This window comes from Apiospora aurea (assembly GCF_038362705.1).
Source record: "Apiospora aurea strain CBS 24483 chromosome Unknown utg000008l_segment0_segment0, whole genome shotgun sequence".
NCBI lineage: Eukaryota > Fungi > Ascomycota > Sordariomycetes > Amphisphaeriales > Apiosporaceae > Apiospora > Apiospora aurea.
In genome coordinates, this window is record NW_027117395.1 from 2470868 (window position 1) to 2484622 (window position 13755).

Consider the following 13755-nt stretch of genomic DNA (forward strand, 5'->3'; position numbering starts at 1 on the left):
TCCCAATAAACAGTAACGGCCTCCTTTTTCTTTTGGGTCAGCTGAAATAATTTCACCCGCTCGAGCTGAACAGCCCTTGACGCCACGCCTTGAACACACCGCAGGACCGACATTCTTATTTGTTGCTTTTCACTCCCTGGCCTCACCAGCCACTTCTTGGCCCTCAGGCTGGGCGTTATCGGGTACGGGGAGAAACTGCTTGAGAAGTATCGGATACGGGGGGTTCAGTGTAAGAAAAGGCGGCAACATCATTGACACGGTTTCCTCGATCAAGTATCAAAAGTCGAATCCACCGAAGTATATAACAGTCCAGCGGACCCCCGATTCTGGACGTGGAAAGAGGTATTGAACATCATCGAGCCTCCTTCCTCATTCTTTACTAGCAGCCAATCTTCCCAGCTCAGGCCACAATTTCCACCAAGACTCCCGAGACAGACACACCCATCCAGCACAAACCGTCCCCAATGGCTCCCATCATGAAGACCCTCCTCTTCCTCACCGCCGCCCTCGGCGCCGTCGCGAACCCCATCCTCACCAACGGCAACGGCAACGGCAACGGCAACGGCGACCTCGCCGGCCGCGGCGACATCACGTGCGCCAACATCCGGTGCGAGTACAAGTGCGACATGGTCGACGGCAAGCCCGTCTGCGTCCCCCCGCCCTCGGAGCCCGAGCTGACGTGCGCCACGGTCCTCTGCCGCACCGGCACCGTGTGTCAGATGCAGAGCGGTAAGCCGGCGTGCGTGCCGGTCGCGGGAGGCGGAAAGTGTGGGAAGAACACCTGCGGCAAAGGCCATTTTTGCTGCAATTCCAGCTGCGGCATCTGCGCGCCGACAGGGGGCGTTTGCACGCAGCAGGTCTGCCAGGAGCCGCCGGTTGTGCAACGCGATAAGTGCGGCAAGAATACCTGCGGCAAGGGCCAGTACTGCTGCAACGCCAGCTGTGGTATCTGTGCGCCCAAGGGGGGCGCCTGTACTCAGCAGTTCTGCCAGGAGCCGGCGCAACAGTAGAAGACGCTCTCACTGGCCTCTCAAGGTCGAAAGCGCGGCTGCAACACTGGCAGCAAAGGCTTGGTTAATCGAAGGGGCGGGGAATACAGGCTTGGATGCGCAGAGGCTGCGTTCGTAGGACGATATAATGATTGTAGGTTGGATGGAGTAATTCGGGAGCATGCAGGGTCGTAGTGTCTAGCAAGGTATACACTGTGTATTTTACGAACGCATTCGACTTTCTTCTCTTCTCTGGGCACGGAATGAAGCGGGATCCTGGAAAAAGGGGGCTGAAACGAATCATATTTTCACTGCTGCCCAAGGACTTGATGTAACCCAGACGTTATATCCAGGATAATCGCGTTAGCTTGTGTACGAAACTCTTGCTTCATACGAACTATACATGATCGACGATTGCCAGAATGCAACCAAAACGAGAGACATGGCTTGCGGTCTAGATGCTAGAGATCTGTAAAAGCTGTGTCACTGCTTGCTGGGTCAGACCAATAGGAAACACGATTATTCGCCACACTATTAATAAGGATCCATCATTGGCCCCGAGGGTTGCAACACATGTGCTTTTGGCACGGATATTGCATCAGATACGATCACTGCATCTGCAGTCCTACCCAGCGCTGAAACGGATTCGTACTTCCCAAGAGAGACAATAATGTCATCGGGTCTGCTTGCGTTGCTTCCTGAGAATATATATATATATATTCAGTTTGCTTTCGACTTTCTTTTGATTAATCGGAAGTCCGATGATGTTCTACTCTATCACCTACAGACCTGTCATGGTTTTCTTCTACATGCCATGATTAGAATGGCATTTTCTGCTCCTACAACCGCCCTAGCGCTGGATGGCGGCGACCAGCGTGCCGATCCAAAGGATATTGTTGCCTTCTCGCATGCGGAGACGCCCGTCCGTACCACGGACGTCACGTTGGAAGAATATCTACACTACGCTTCCATCACGCGCACCGAGGAGAAAGTGGCCGACGAGAAGTATCGCGCCAGCAAGGGCCCGTTTACCTGGAGAGGCCTCGTGCGCGACCGGCTCGCTAGAGGCTCGGGTGGTAGCCATGGCGGCGCTGCCGGGACAGCCCATGGCGACCATGGGGCCGTAGAGGCGGAGTGGAAGAATGCCAGCCGTGCCGTTAGGACGGCGGGCTGGGGGAGCGCGTTCTATCTCATCGCTACAGACATCCTGGGCCCATCCCAAACACCGTGAGTACACTGCACGAGCCAGTTGTCCCATTATCAGCGGGGCCGATCTGACAGCCTATAGTTGGTCATTCTCTCAACTCGGATATGGCCCGGGATTTGCGCTGTACACCGTGTTTGGCGTCCTTTCGGGATAGTAAGTAGCGACAGCTATCGACTCTTCCTTTCATAGACACCTTTGTAGTACAAGCTAACCAAACGCTACTACACAGCTCCGGTCTGATCCTTTGGAGGCTGTTTATACAGCTGGACTCGGACCGCTATCCAATGCGCAACTATGCCGATATATTCCACCGCGTCTTCGGTCCCGGCATGAAGCACTTCGTCAACATCACGCAGGCCATTCAGCTGATCGCGGTCCTTGGATTCGTCATCTTGTTGAACGGCCAAGGCATCGCACAAATGGCGTATGGCCCCGACGGCTCGTATCCGGGCATCTGTTTCATTGCTTGCCTGGTCATCTTCACGGTAGCGGGCTTCGTCATCGGCCAGGTCCGCACTCTGCAGAGGTACAGCTGGCTGGCCAATCTCGCGGTATTCATAAACATTTTGGTCGTGTTTATAGTGTGAGTCCAAAGCACGTTCTTGAAATATCGGGCTTTCTTGTACATGTTGTATGTTAACCCCTGATTCCCCCGTAGCATGGGACTGGCTGCCAACTATGGCCCCAACTACAGCGCCGTCATGGCCACCTTTGGACCCGAGTGGGAGCCCGGCCCGATCATGACATTTGCCGGCACGCCGCCCGACGGATTCGCGACGGGGGCACGGGCTTCGTGGCGGTCGTCAACGGCGTCAACCAGGCGCTGCTCTGCTACGGCGGCGCGGCCCTCTTCGTCTTCTTCCTGGCCGAGATGCGCCATCCCATGGACTTTTGGAAGAGCATCCTCTGCGCCCAGATCCTCATCTACGTTACCTATATCGTGTTCGGCATGGTGGTGTATCACTACCACGGCCAGTACACCTACGCTCCGGCCGTGCAAGGGGTGTCGGACTACAAGTGGCAGACTGCGTTGAACGTGATGAATCTCATCATGGGTCTCATCGCCTGCGGTCTGTTTGGTATGTCCACCTTATTGTTTCTTCCATGCCCCTTTTCAAGCATCTTCCCGTCTGATGGATTAATGTAGGCAACATCGGGGTAAAGATCGTCTACATCGAAGTGTTTGAGAAGTTGCTGCATTTCCCACCGATGCACACACCGCGCGGTAGGGTATGGTGGGCGCTCCTCTCGCCGGCGTACTGGGTCTTGGGCTTCATTCTCGCGGGGGCTATCCCGCAGTTCCCCCTGGTCTCGGGTCTTATCGGCGCCATCTTCGCTGTGGGCTTCACCTACATCCTGCCGGCCCTGGCGGCTTTGGGCTTCCGCGTCCGCAGGGATGCGATGCTGGAAGAGACGGAGAGGTTCGACCCGGCCACGGGAGCCGTCAATTACATGGATGCCGGGGCCCGTCGGCTTGCGCGGGGCTTCATGAAGCGGCCGATCATCAACCTTGCCCATTTGGTATATTTCCTCGGCGGTCTGGTCATATGTGGCTTGGGATGCTATGCTGCGATTATCCAGCTTATGGGTGCATTTTCTAGCGGAATTGCTACAAGCTTCACCTGCGACAGTCCCGTCTAAGCTACTAAGGGGCATAGAATGGTCGGGGGCTACTTGGAATGCTCTGCGAAGATGTCTCTCTAAGACCGCGATGGCTGTGTTTCTGTTCTTTTGGATATCGACCGAAGGATTCGTAGTTGCAAACACATCGTCAGACGCAGTGGGGAGCTTATCAACAAGCGGGCCCTGTCGACGTTACTTCGTCATGGGCCACGATCGACGAATAGTCTCGACCCCGCGTGGAGACCCGTCCGGGGTCTTATCTACCGAATCGGTCCAGAAGGCCGGGATCAGTCCCGCAATAGTAATGACTGCACTGAATTCTGTACTTGGCTCCCCGAAAGACTGAGAGGGGTAACCTGGGGTGCGGATGTAGCCCGACTTGCTTAGATCTCATAGTTTGCAGATAGATGGTGTACTTAAGGACGCATGCATGACCGACAGATGATACCAGTGGTCTTACTCTCGAAATAGTGATATAGTGATGTCGCGCTAATCCTACGTGAGTTCAATAGGGCTATCAAGATGTTGTTGAGCGCCGTGTTCTTGGCGAGTCTATCGAGCGTAGCAGCTCAGCTCGTCATACAGCCCCAGCACCGGAACAACACAAATGAAGTATCAAGGACTATACCAATTGACGTTGGCCACCTATTCAACAACCGCGGATTTGGTAAGTCTGGAGGCGATGCCAACTTTGATGGCGCAGGTCGTGAGTAGACTCTACCGACCATTGTCAGAAGCGCGCGGGGATGTGCTAATGTACGCGAAGGGTGCTATCCGGCCGAGTTTATGCCAGGGGGATTTTGGTGTATGATGGCTTCAACTTCACCTTCCCCCAGTATCGACCATCTGGTAATGACAACGTCATCTCAGAGGGCCAGACCATTGACGTGCCCAAAGGCCGCTATCTGCGTGTCTCCATGCTCGCCGCAGCCGAAGACGGGCTCGCCGAAGGCTCTATCAACGCGACATACGAAGACGGCAGCCTGACGCCGGCCCAGGTCCTGGTGCCCTCCTGGTGGAGCTGGCCGTACCCTTTCGGGGGCGACCTGGTCATGCCCTACCATTTCGCCAACCAGTCGGTCGACTACAACAGGTCGAACATCTTCCAGACGACCAATTGGCTCGACCCGACAAAGGAACTGACGTCGCTGACGCTGCCCATACCCAAGGGCGCGGGCAGCGGGGTCGGAGGTGGGGAGATCGAAACAAAGCTGCATATCTTCGCCATCTCCTTGTTGCCAGTGACCGAGGCAGCACTGGAGGACGGACTGCCGCAGCTCGAAGTGCAGTACGCGCGCACGACGCAGAAGTGGATCGAGGGTACGGATAAGACCCAGATCGTTGAGGTCATTGTCAACAACGTTGGCGCCACTTGGCTTCTCTCCAACCAGACGGTAACCGTCTCTGTCGACTCTCCGGGCCTGAAGACGGTGAGCCCTGTGGTACTCAAGCGACTGCGACCGGGTGACCAGGTAATCGTGGAGGTTGGTGTGGTCAACAACGGCGGCGTAGCGGAAGGGTCGAAGGGTCCCGCGACCATCGTGCTACAAGCCGAGGATGGTCGTCAGATCGCCACACATACAGTCGATGGGACCTTTGGCATCGAGGACTACGAGCCAACATACGACTCCGTCTACGGCCACGAAGCCCCCCGGAATGGTTCAACAACGGCAAATTCGGCATCTTCATCCACTGGGGCGTCTTCGCCGTCCCCGGCTGGGGCGACGTCGGCCCCCAAGAGTCGTACGCCGAATGGTACTGGTGGTACCTAAGCGACGCCGGCAAGGACAACTTCCGGCAGCACCACCTGGACACGTACGGGCCCGACGTCGTCTACGACGACTTCATCGTCAACTTCACGGCCGAACACTTCTCCTCGCGCGACTGGGTCGACCTCTTCGCCGACAGCGGCGCGCAGTACTTCGTCCAGACGTCCAAGCACCACGACGGCTACGCCATCTTCGACGTGCCCGCGAACATCAGCGGCCGCACGTCGGTCGCGCTGACGCCGCACCGCGATATCCTGGCCGAGCTCTTCGCGGCTGCTCGCGAGTACCAGCCGCACTTGCATCCGGCCGCCTACTTCAGCTTGCCTGAGTGGTTCCACCCGGACTACGAGCCCCTGGGATTCGGCAGCTGGCCCGGCGGCAATGCAACGAACCCCTTTACGAACGCCTCCCTGTCCTACACAGGCTACGTGCCCCTCGGCGACGGTGTCGGCAGTAAGGGTAACTTCGTCGCGGACCTCATCGTGCCCGAAATGAACACCCTCGGCACCGACCCGCGCTACGAGGTCGAGATCATGTGGTGCGACATCGGCGGCCCGAACGCGACCGCCGAGTTCGCGGCGCGCTGGTACAACCACGCGGCCGCGGCGGGTAGGCAGGTCTCGATGAACGCGCGGTGCGGGCTCCCCGGCGACTTCGACACGCCCGAGTACGCGTCCTACTCGGCGGCGCAGCGGCGCAAGTGGGAGAGCAGCGCGGGCATGGACCCGTTCTCGTACGGGTACAACCGGGCGACGCCCGACGCGGCGTACATGAACGCGAGCACCATCGTGACTACGCTGCTGGACATCGTCAGCAAGAACGGCAACTTCCTGCTCGATATCGGGCCCACCGAGACGGGCGAGATCGTCGAGGTCGAGAAGAGGAATCTGCGGGAGGCGGGCGCGTGGATCAAGGACCATGCCGAGGCGGTCTTCAATACGACGTATTGGGGCGTCACCCCGCAGTACGTGGATGCGGCGGCGAATACGGACGTGCGGTTCACCATGACCATGGATGCGTTCTACCTCAGTGTGCTGAACCAGACGACTGATGGTTCTGTGGAAATCCGGGACACTCCGATTCCATGGATTGAGACGGACAAAGTTACCATTGTTGGTGGCCAAATGGCGGGTCAGATCGTGAACGTGGAAAGCTTGGGAGAGAGTGGGGTACGATTGAACATCACCCAGGAGATGTGGGAGGCGGACAAGTGGGCATGGGTATTCAAAATCACGTATTGAACAACTTGGCATCTGAGCCCAATCCTAGGTTTTGAAGGTTAGTTACAGTCTGCTCGTACCAAACATATTGCAGTCCCTAGTCCACCAAGCCCATATCGCCAATGCGCGATGTGATATCATCGAAGTCTTCGACAACGCTGCTATCATCTACGGTTGTGGTATCCATGACGGTCAATCCAGCCGAAAAAGTGTTGGAATCGTGACTAGGACGAACCGTTAGTGAATGTGAGGGCGGAATAAGAATAAGGAAAGAACTTGCTGTTTGTACGAGGATGGAGCTTTCTGCTTTACCATAGCAAATGCGTCATCACGGATCCTGTCCAGCATTCTTTCGACCATGGTGTCCCTTGCGGCAACAGCCTCCGGTCCATCGACGACCAACACATCCGGTACCCGCCAGTTGGTGTAGATATTGCCATGAGTGGGTCGGACTTTGACTGCAGAGGGATGCTCCTCGACATAGTAATGGCAGAGTCGACAAGTAGGCTTGCTGGCGCCAATGTACATCCACTCTTTGAAGAATCTCCCGGGGTGTATGCCACCCGAGGTCTGCAGCCAGTTTAGGAGGAGGATTTCCGAGTGCACGATGGGGCGAAACTTGGGGTTCTGGTACTGTTCTAGGATACGGGCGTCGAGACCGAACCCTTGCAGATCCTTCACGGAAGCTCTGAATGCCTTGATGATCTGGGGCTTGCTCGCCATGCGCCCTATGATGCCGTTGGCCGTCCCGCTTTTGTTCCTGAAGACCCTCGGGTACAGCTGGCTGGAGGGCACGTATGACACCTTGAAGTTCTTGAAGAGGCATGGCCACATCTTCCGTGCCTGGATCAAGAACCGAACAGAGACAGTATACGCTACCAGCCGGCTTATTGTATGCTGGAGATCCCACTCATTGCTTCGGTAACCTGGCAAGTTTCTGCCTTCTTGAGCCCTCTTGGCAATCAGTTCTCCTGCTGTGGACATTTGGAACTGCTCAAGTTCGTCGATGACAGCTTGGGCCTCTGCGGCAACTATTTCCTAACGTGATCAGCACTACGGAGCCAATTCAAATAGGATAGAGGCAGCATTACACGTGGAGTCTGCCATCTCGCGATCCCCAAGATCAACCCGCATTGAAGACTCAACCTCTGCGAGCCCGGCGGAGATTGTCATGTCTGCATCACATCGGGTTAGGTATTCCAGGTACCGAGCCTAGCTTATACAGGAAGTCAATCGCCTACCGTCCTCAGACATGCTGTTCTTGCATATGGTACGGCAATCCTGCACTTGCGCCTGCAGCTGCCTAAAATTGGACTTGATTCGGGGCCTGTTGAATATCAAGACATCCTGGTGTATCTTCGCACGTAGCGGCAGACGCCCACAGGGTGCATTAAGCAGTCGATCAACCTTCATCAAAAGGTTCACGACATACTGCCGAGTCTTGTCAAGCTGTTCCGGCTTTTGTTGGTTGACGGCGAACTTGTACGTGACGGTGGCAGCATCATGATCATCCTGGAGGATCATGAAAGAGGTCACTGTGGTGCCACCCTTGACGTAGTCGCACAGATGTGCCAACTTGTACACAAAAGCGTGGAAGAACTGCCTTGGATCACGAGCGTCGAGTGATTCGGCGTGTGATGCGAACTCAGCAGTATTCCTGGTCGCAAAGTTCAGCGCTTCAAAAAGGATGATGGGCTCATAGAATTTATGCTGAACGCGAGGCGCCCAAGGGACTAGTTCTTCTGAACACTCGATGAGCTCATGTGCTTTGGACTAGGGACAATATGGGTTTCACAAACGGGCGGTGCTGTCGTTGGACATGCTGCCTTCTCTGAGAACAGTATAAGGACTTCAAGGCAGATAGTTCTGTGAGATGGGACTGCTGGTCAGCCGTTTGATGTGTTGCTGCTATAAACAGAGATTTGCTGATGCTGGCTGGCAACTGGGCGACGGTAAATGTTAAGTATCACTGATCAACACTTTCATCGGGCATCAACCAGCACGGAAAGAAAACCGAATACCAACAGAACGCCTTGTGAGAACGCCTTGCGCGATTGCGAATTGAGGCCCACCATCCGCGACCGCAGAAAAGGCCTTCCATAACGTCGAGCTGCACTGCGTGGTTGCGGGGTGGATGCAAGAGGCCTACCACTTTCTGCAAAACCGTCCAATCAAAGTCGGAATATGCAAGCGTCGAAGCTCGACGATTACATTGGTGTCGAACCCTATTGGACAGTTTCGTGTTTCTGTGCGAGAACCTTCGGGGGCTCATCAGCCCGATGTGGCCGGGCCTGACGATACCGGTGAAAGCCAGGACATCGATTCGAGGCTAGGTTGACTGCAGAGAGGATCGGACAGATAAACATCGAATATGTTGGAGTAGCACAAGTTCTCGGGAAAGATAAGGGACACCGCAGTCATGCTGGATATAAATATCAGAGTGAACGGCCTCCCACAGTAGTTCCACTCATCCTCAAGTCATGCCCCAATGGATCCTTCCCAGGGCATGGATGACAGGTGCGCCCCTGGGGCCCAATCACCTTCGCTGGTTTACTCAGTCATGGCCAGCAACACTATGACCGACTTCATAAATGATAGAGTGTGGGACTACGTGCCTGAGAATGGTAAGCAGCACTCTTCCTTGGTCTGGCTTGAGGGCGAAAGCATCGTACTGATGAGGGACACAGGCAACGTCGCCCCCTCCATGTATACCGATTGGTGTCATCCTACTGTCGTAGGGCGAGACTTCTGGACAGAGGAACCTCTGACGCAGTTACTCGAACAGTCCTTTGGGTATCCTGTATCCCTCAACACCAGCGCATCCGAGGACAGCTTGGATATTCCTGAAACCCTCCATTTCACAGACGTGTCGGAACTTGACATGGCTACTGCTGCTGCTGCTGCGAGCGTGCTCATGCCGACCACACCTTACATCCCAAACATGCCATACGGCCATGCCAGCTCCTCGGCATAGTCAGGGAGTCCAACATCCGGATTAAGCCCTGACCATTGCAATGATGGCCAGGCCTCTTTGGATGTGGCATCGCCTATGGCAATATCGAACATATCCCAAAATGGTGACGTGTATGACCCTTCTTCGGACAAGGACTGTTACGGTACGTGGTTTCCTAGTCCGGAAGTTGTCTGTATTCCTTGATTGACTTGTCTCCAGGCGTTGTCAGGCCTGGCTATCGATTTTGTTGCAAGGATTGGCACAAGCGAGGCAGAAACCATAAGTAAGCAAAACACGCTCCACGAATTATCACGAGCCTTACCTCATGAGTGCACAGCAGACACAAGAAGCTCCACGACAGGCCTCTCTGGTGTAGGGCTCTGGCATCGTGCAGTTACTGTGCTCCGTACGAAAAAGAGATGACGAAGCACTACTGGACACACCACCGGAAATGGGCCAAAGACAACGGCATTCCTCCAATGCATACAAATTGCCCCGTTTGCGACAAACGTCTGGCTAGGAGAGATTACCTGAAGAAGCATTTGAGGAGTCATCCAGATTGCAAGGCCGGCATGGAACGTCGTGGGAGCTCTTCATGATTGGCTGGCGGTTCAACGAGATCGAGGTCTGATATGACTAGAAACTGGCGAGAAAAGTCCTTTGTCATTGGAGTCATTATTAGGTAACTGAAATTGCTCAATTGATATTCCGTTCGGGGGTCACCGAAACCTTGGCGTTGGTTGTGCAGAAAGTGCAGTGCTGAGCAGGCCCCGAAGCAGCAAAGTCCAGCTGCTAATGCCGGCTTCCACAAGTGGCTCCAGTTGCTAAACAGCCTAGAACCGAGCCTTCGCCTTGGATGATGCGACCATTTCTCTTGTTGTCAGATGATTTGCGTTGGCAGGCACCAGATGACTCGATGGAATGGACTTGGAGACTGGCGGGAAACCCAAAAGCGCATGCAAAGATGAGATGGGGATTTGGCATGACAGGTCTTGACAGGTCTTGACGTGTGGTGTGTGAAAAGTAAGAGGACGGGCGGACGGGTATCGCGCATTGCATACATGCATAATCCGGGGTCTCTGCTCCATTGCTCGCAGGTATGCGCCTAGGGAGTTGCCTAGTGCTTTCTTGGCACTGCGCTCTTTTGCATCTTGCGGAGCATGGAATCCACAATCCCGCATCATTCAAGCAACGGGGCAAATTCGTGGTCCTGGGATTTTTTGCCATGTGAGACGCGACAAGCACCCTTTCGTAACCGCAACGAAACCTGATCGCCTGACCCTGTGTATTGACAGATATTTCTACCATTGATGCTGCCTTTTCTTCAACCATTTGATCTTGCATACTAAAAGCGAGCGGCTGTCAACTCTTTCTTGTACCATTGATTGATACCGAATTGACCAACTGCGCACATTCAATTCTTCGGTCGGGGACGATAAGGTTGGGCACTTCATTAGATTCAGCGCCATCGGGAGACATCATCAATTATCAGGGGAATACCGATCCGGGGTTCAACGCCAACGCCAACGCCAACCGACTCAATTTCTCTCGGACGACTTCGAAACCCTACCTACACGGGACAGGCATCGCCAGAAAGAGAGATTCTTTTGTGCTGCCTGGGGGCAAATAACGTGGCAAGATGCCCGGTAATCACAGTCGCAGCAGCCCGTCGCCCGACGGCTTGTCGTCGTCGCTTCGCCGTCGCCACATACCGACCCTCACGACGAGCTCCTCGTGCTCTTCGTTTCAAGACATGGCCCGGACGAGAAAACTGCGGATGCTGGTCGCAGCGAACGGACAGCGAGATGTGGCATACGCCCAGGCCATTGCCGTCAGGCTCCTGAAAGACACACAGGTCGAGACACGAGCCCTCGTCGACGAAGTCCCCACGCGCCTGACGCACGACATTATCGTGATGGAGAATCGAAGTCTGGCGACACTGGCGATCGACGCGGACCAGAGAACACGGGAGGCCATAGAGTCGGCGAGACAGACGTCGTATGAATTGGTGGACTGGGCAGACATTCTGGTCCTGGCGCCCATCGATGCCGACCATTTGGCCAAGATGATGAGTGGAATTGCCGATACTTTACTGCTTGAGATCCTGCGAGCTTGGGATGTCTCCAAGAAGATTCTTCTAGTACCAGGCATGTCAATACAAATGTGGGAGAACCCCATGACCAAGAAGCAGCTGTCCAAGATCAAGAGGAAGTGGACCTGGGTGAAGGTGATGTCGCCAATTCTCTGGCAATACGATGGGGCTGCGCCCTCGAAACGCATGGTCTCCTGGGACGGCTTCAATGACCTTGTTGGCATCATCAAGAACCAGGCAGAGCTTCTGAGTCTCGGTCACGACGTCGAAGTCGCAGCTCAGCAAGCACTGCATACCTCACAACCCAACCGGGTAGCCACTGCGCTCCCCCGGAGATCTGGACACTTATCTTTGACTACGTTGGGGACTGGGAGCTTGCCCAGGCACTTGGTGTCTACACAAGTCTCAAAGCCCCGAAAGAATGGCAGACCGATCGCACTCGCCTCACCGACCCTATCGCGATTTATATGAACGAGCTCGAGTGGTTAATCTTGTCCTGTCCGGGGTCTGATACAATCTGCCGCAAACTTTCCCAGGCACCCCATGACCTGCGTTACATATCGTCCCTGGCAGTCAAGCTCATCATCAAATTCTCCCAGACCGAGGTGCTGACGTATCTCGAGACCAACTTGAGCAAAGAGGCGTTCTGGGCATCCTTCAGCTCGAAACTTTTGCCTAACAAGGCCTCTGGAGTCTACGGTAGAATCGATATTCTCGATTGGTGGAATACATCCCCGTCTTTTCTGAAGAAAGAGTACGATACCGAAGCATTGGACAATGCATCCCGAATGGGCTATATACATATACTGGACTGGTGGCGGGACTCTGGCTTGCCGTTGAAATACACCGATCAGGCCCTAGAGTCGGCTTCTGCCCGAGGCCACCTGCTGGTCCTCGAATGGTGGCGTGACCTTGCAGAGCAGGATGACAGCATCGTGCTGAAGCCAGGTCGCAGCTTGCTGCAGGCTGCCCAGTCCGGCCAAACTGCGGTGCTCAGATGGTGGGAATCATCAGGCATTCCAGTCGCACACGGAGAGGGTGTCTGCAAGATTGCCAGCGCACATGGTCATACCGCTGTGCTGGACACCTGGCGGGAACTGAAGGGCGACAAGCTCTCCTTCGACGCCTACGTCCTGGTCGCTCCGACCCGACAGGGACACGTCAACGTCCTCGAGTGGTGGAAACAGTACGCGCGAGGGGAGCAGGCCGGCGATGGCAGGACACACCGGGTCGAGTACAAGACTTGCGACATTGAGGAGGCGCTGGAAGACGCCATTGGCGACGACAGGCCTGTCCGGGTCTGGTGGGCCAGGAACGGTCTGAATCTCGGTCTGGGCACAAGCGAGTGGATGAAGACGAAATGTCTATAGAAACCAGAATGAAACAACAACCGCAGCTTACCGATTGTGTTTCTAGATTAGCAGATTGTTAATAGAATCCAATTGAAGCTCTGGCGAGTCGCTTAATATGCAGTCTTACTTGATAGCGACATCATTGCCGGTTCCGTAGCCGATTGTCAAATTGCTGCAGGCCGTCGATCGGGTCGAGGGAAGTTGACCCAGAAGGTCTGACCTAATGCATATTTGAACCAGATTTACCGAGAAGACGCCATGTCTCGCAATTGTGTCGCAGCAACTTGTTATCGTCCCAAGCGACTGCATGGCCTGAGAAGATCACGAGCATGAAAATCCGGAGCCGATGTTTTAGATGGGCTTGTGCTACTCGTGACCATCAAGCGAGGCCAATAAACATTATCTCGTCTACACTCAGAGCTCGCGACCTTTTTGTCGCCCATACCTGCGGCCACTGCGGCTGCGTCCGCCCTGTGGATACAAGGGGATTTTGGCTTTGTCGGGTCGGCCTAGCTGCTCCAGCTCTTGCCAAAGACACCGCATACTTGAT

At 55.0% G+C, this 13755-nt stretch overlaps 5 protein-coding genes across 5 annotated transcripts; 4 read left to right on the forward strand and 1 right to left on the reverse strand.

Annotated features, from left to right (window-relative positions):
- Positions 1–269: 269 nt before the first annotated feature.
- On the reverse strand, positions 270–797 carry PG986_012235 (uncharacterized protein; the record flags this gene model as incomplete). Its single annotated transcript, XM_066848457.1, has 1 exon — positions 270–797. One exon carries the CDS (start codon positions 795–797, stop codon positions 270–272), a length of 528 nt encoding a protein of 175 aa, XP_066695153.1.
- Positions 798–1812: 1015 nt separating this feature from the next.
- Positions 1813–3837, forward strand: PG986_012236 (oligopeptide transporter protein; the record flags this gene model as incomplete). The annotated part of the gene is made up of 5 exons (XM_066848458.1): positions 1813–2216; positions 2278–2349; positions 2426–2777; positions 2855–3275; positions 3344–3837. The coding sequence occupies 5 exons, from the start codon at positions 1813–1815 to the stop codon at positions 3835–3837; spliced, it is 1743 nt and encodes a 580-aa protein (XP_066695154.1).
- A 504-nt stretch (positions 3838–4341) lies between these two features.
- PG986_012237 (glycoside hydrolase) lies at positions 4342–7609 on the forward strand (the record flags this gene model as incomplete). The annotated part of the gene is made up of 6 exons (XM_066848459.1): positions 4342–4525; positions 4690–5382; positions 5427–6808; positions 6903–7044; positions 7101–7330; positions 7451–7609. The coding sequence occupies 6 exons, from the start codon at positions 4342–4344 to the stop codon at positions 7607–7609; spliced, it is 2790 nt and encodes a 929-aa protein (XP_066695155.1).
- A 1759-nt stretch (positions 7610–9368) lies between these two features.
- On the forward strand, positions 9369–9782 carry PG986_012238 (uncharacterized protein; the record flags this gene model as incomplete). Its single annotated transcript, XM_066848460.1, has 1 exon — positions 9369–9782. The coding sequence occupies one exon, from the start codon at positions 9369–9371 to the stop codon at positions 9780–9782; it is 414 nt and encodes a 137-aa protein (XP_066695156.1).
- A 1618-nt stretch (positions 9783–11400) lies between these two features.
- On the forward strand, positions 11401–13223 carry PG986_012239 (phosphopantothenoylcysteine decarboxylase protein; the record flags this gene model as incomplete). Its single annotated transcript, XM_066848461.1, has 2 exons — positions 11401–12165; positions 12189–13223. 2 exons carry the CDS (start codon positions 11401–11403, stop codon positions 13221–13223), a joined length of 1800 nt encoding a protein of 599 aa, XP_066695157.1.
- Positions 13224–13755: the final 532 nt, after the last annotated feature.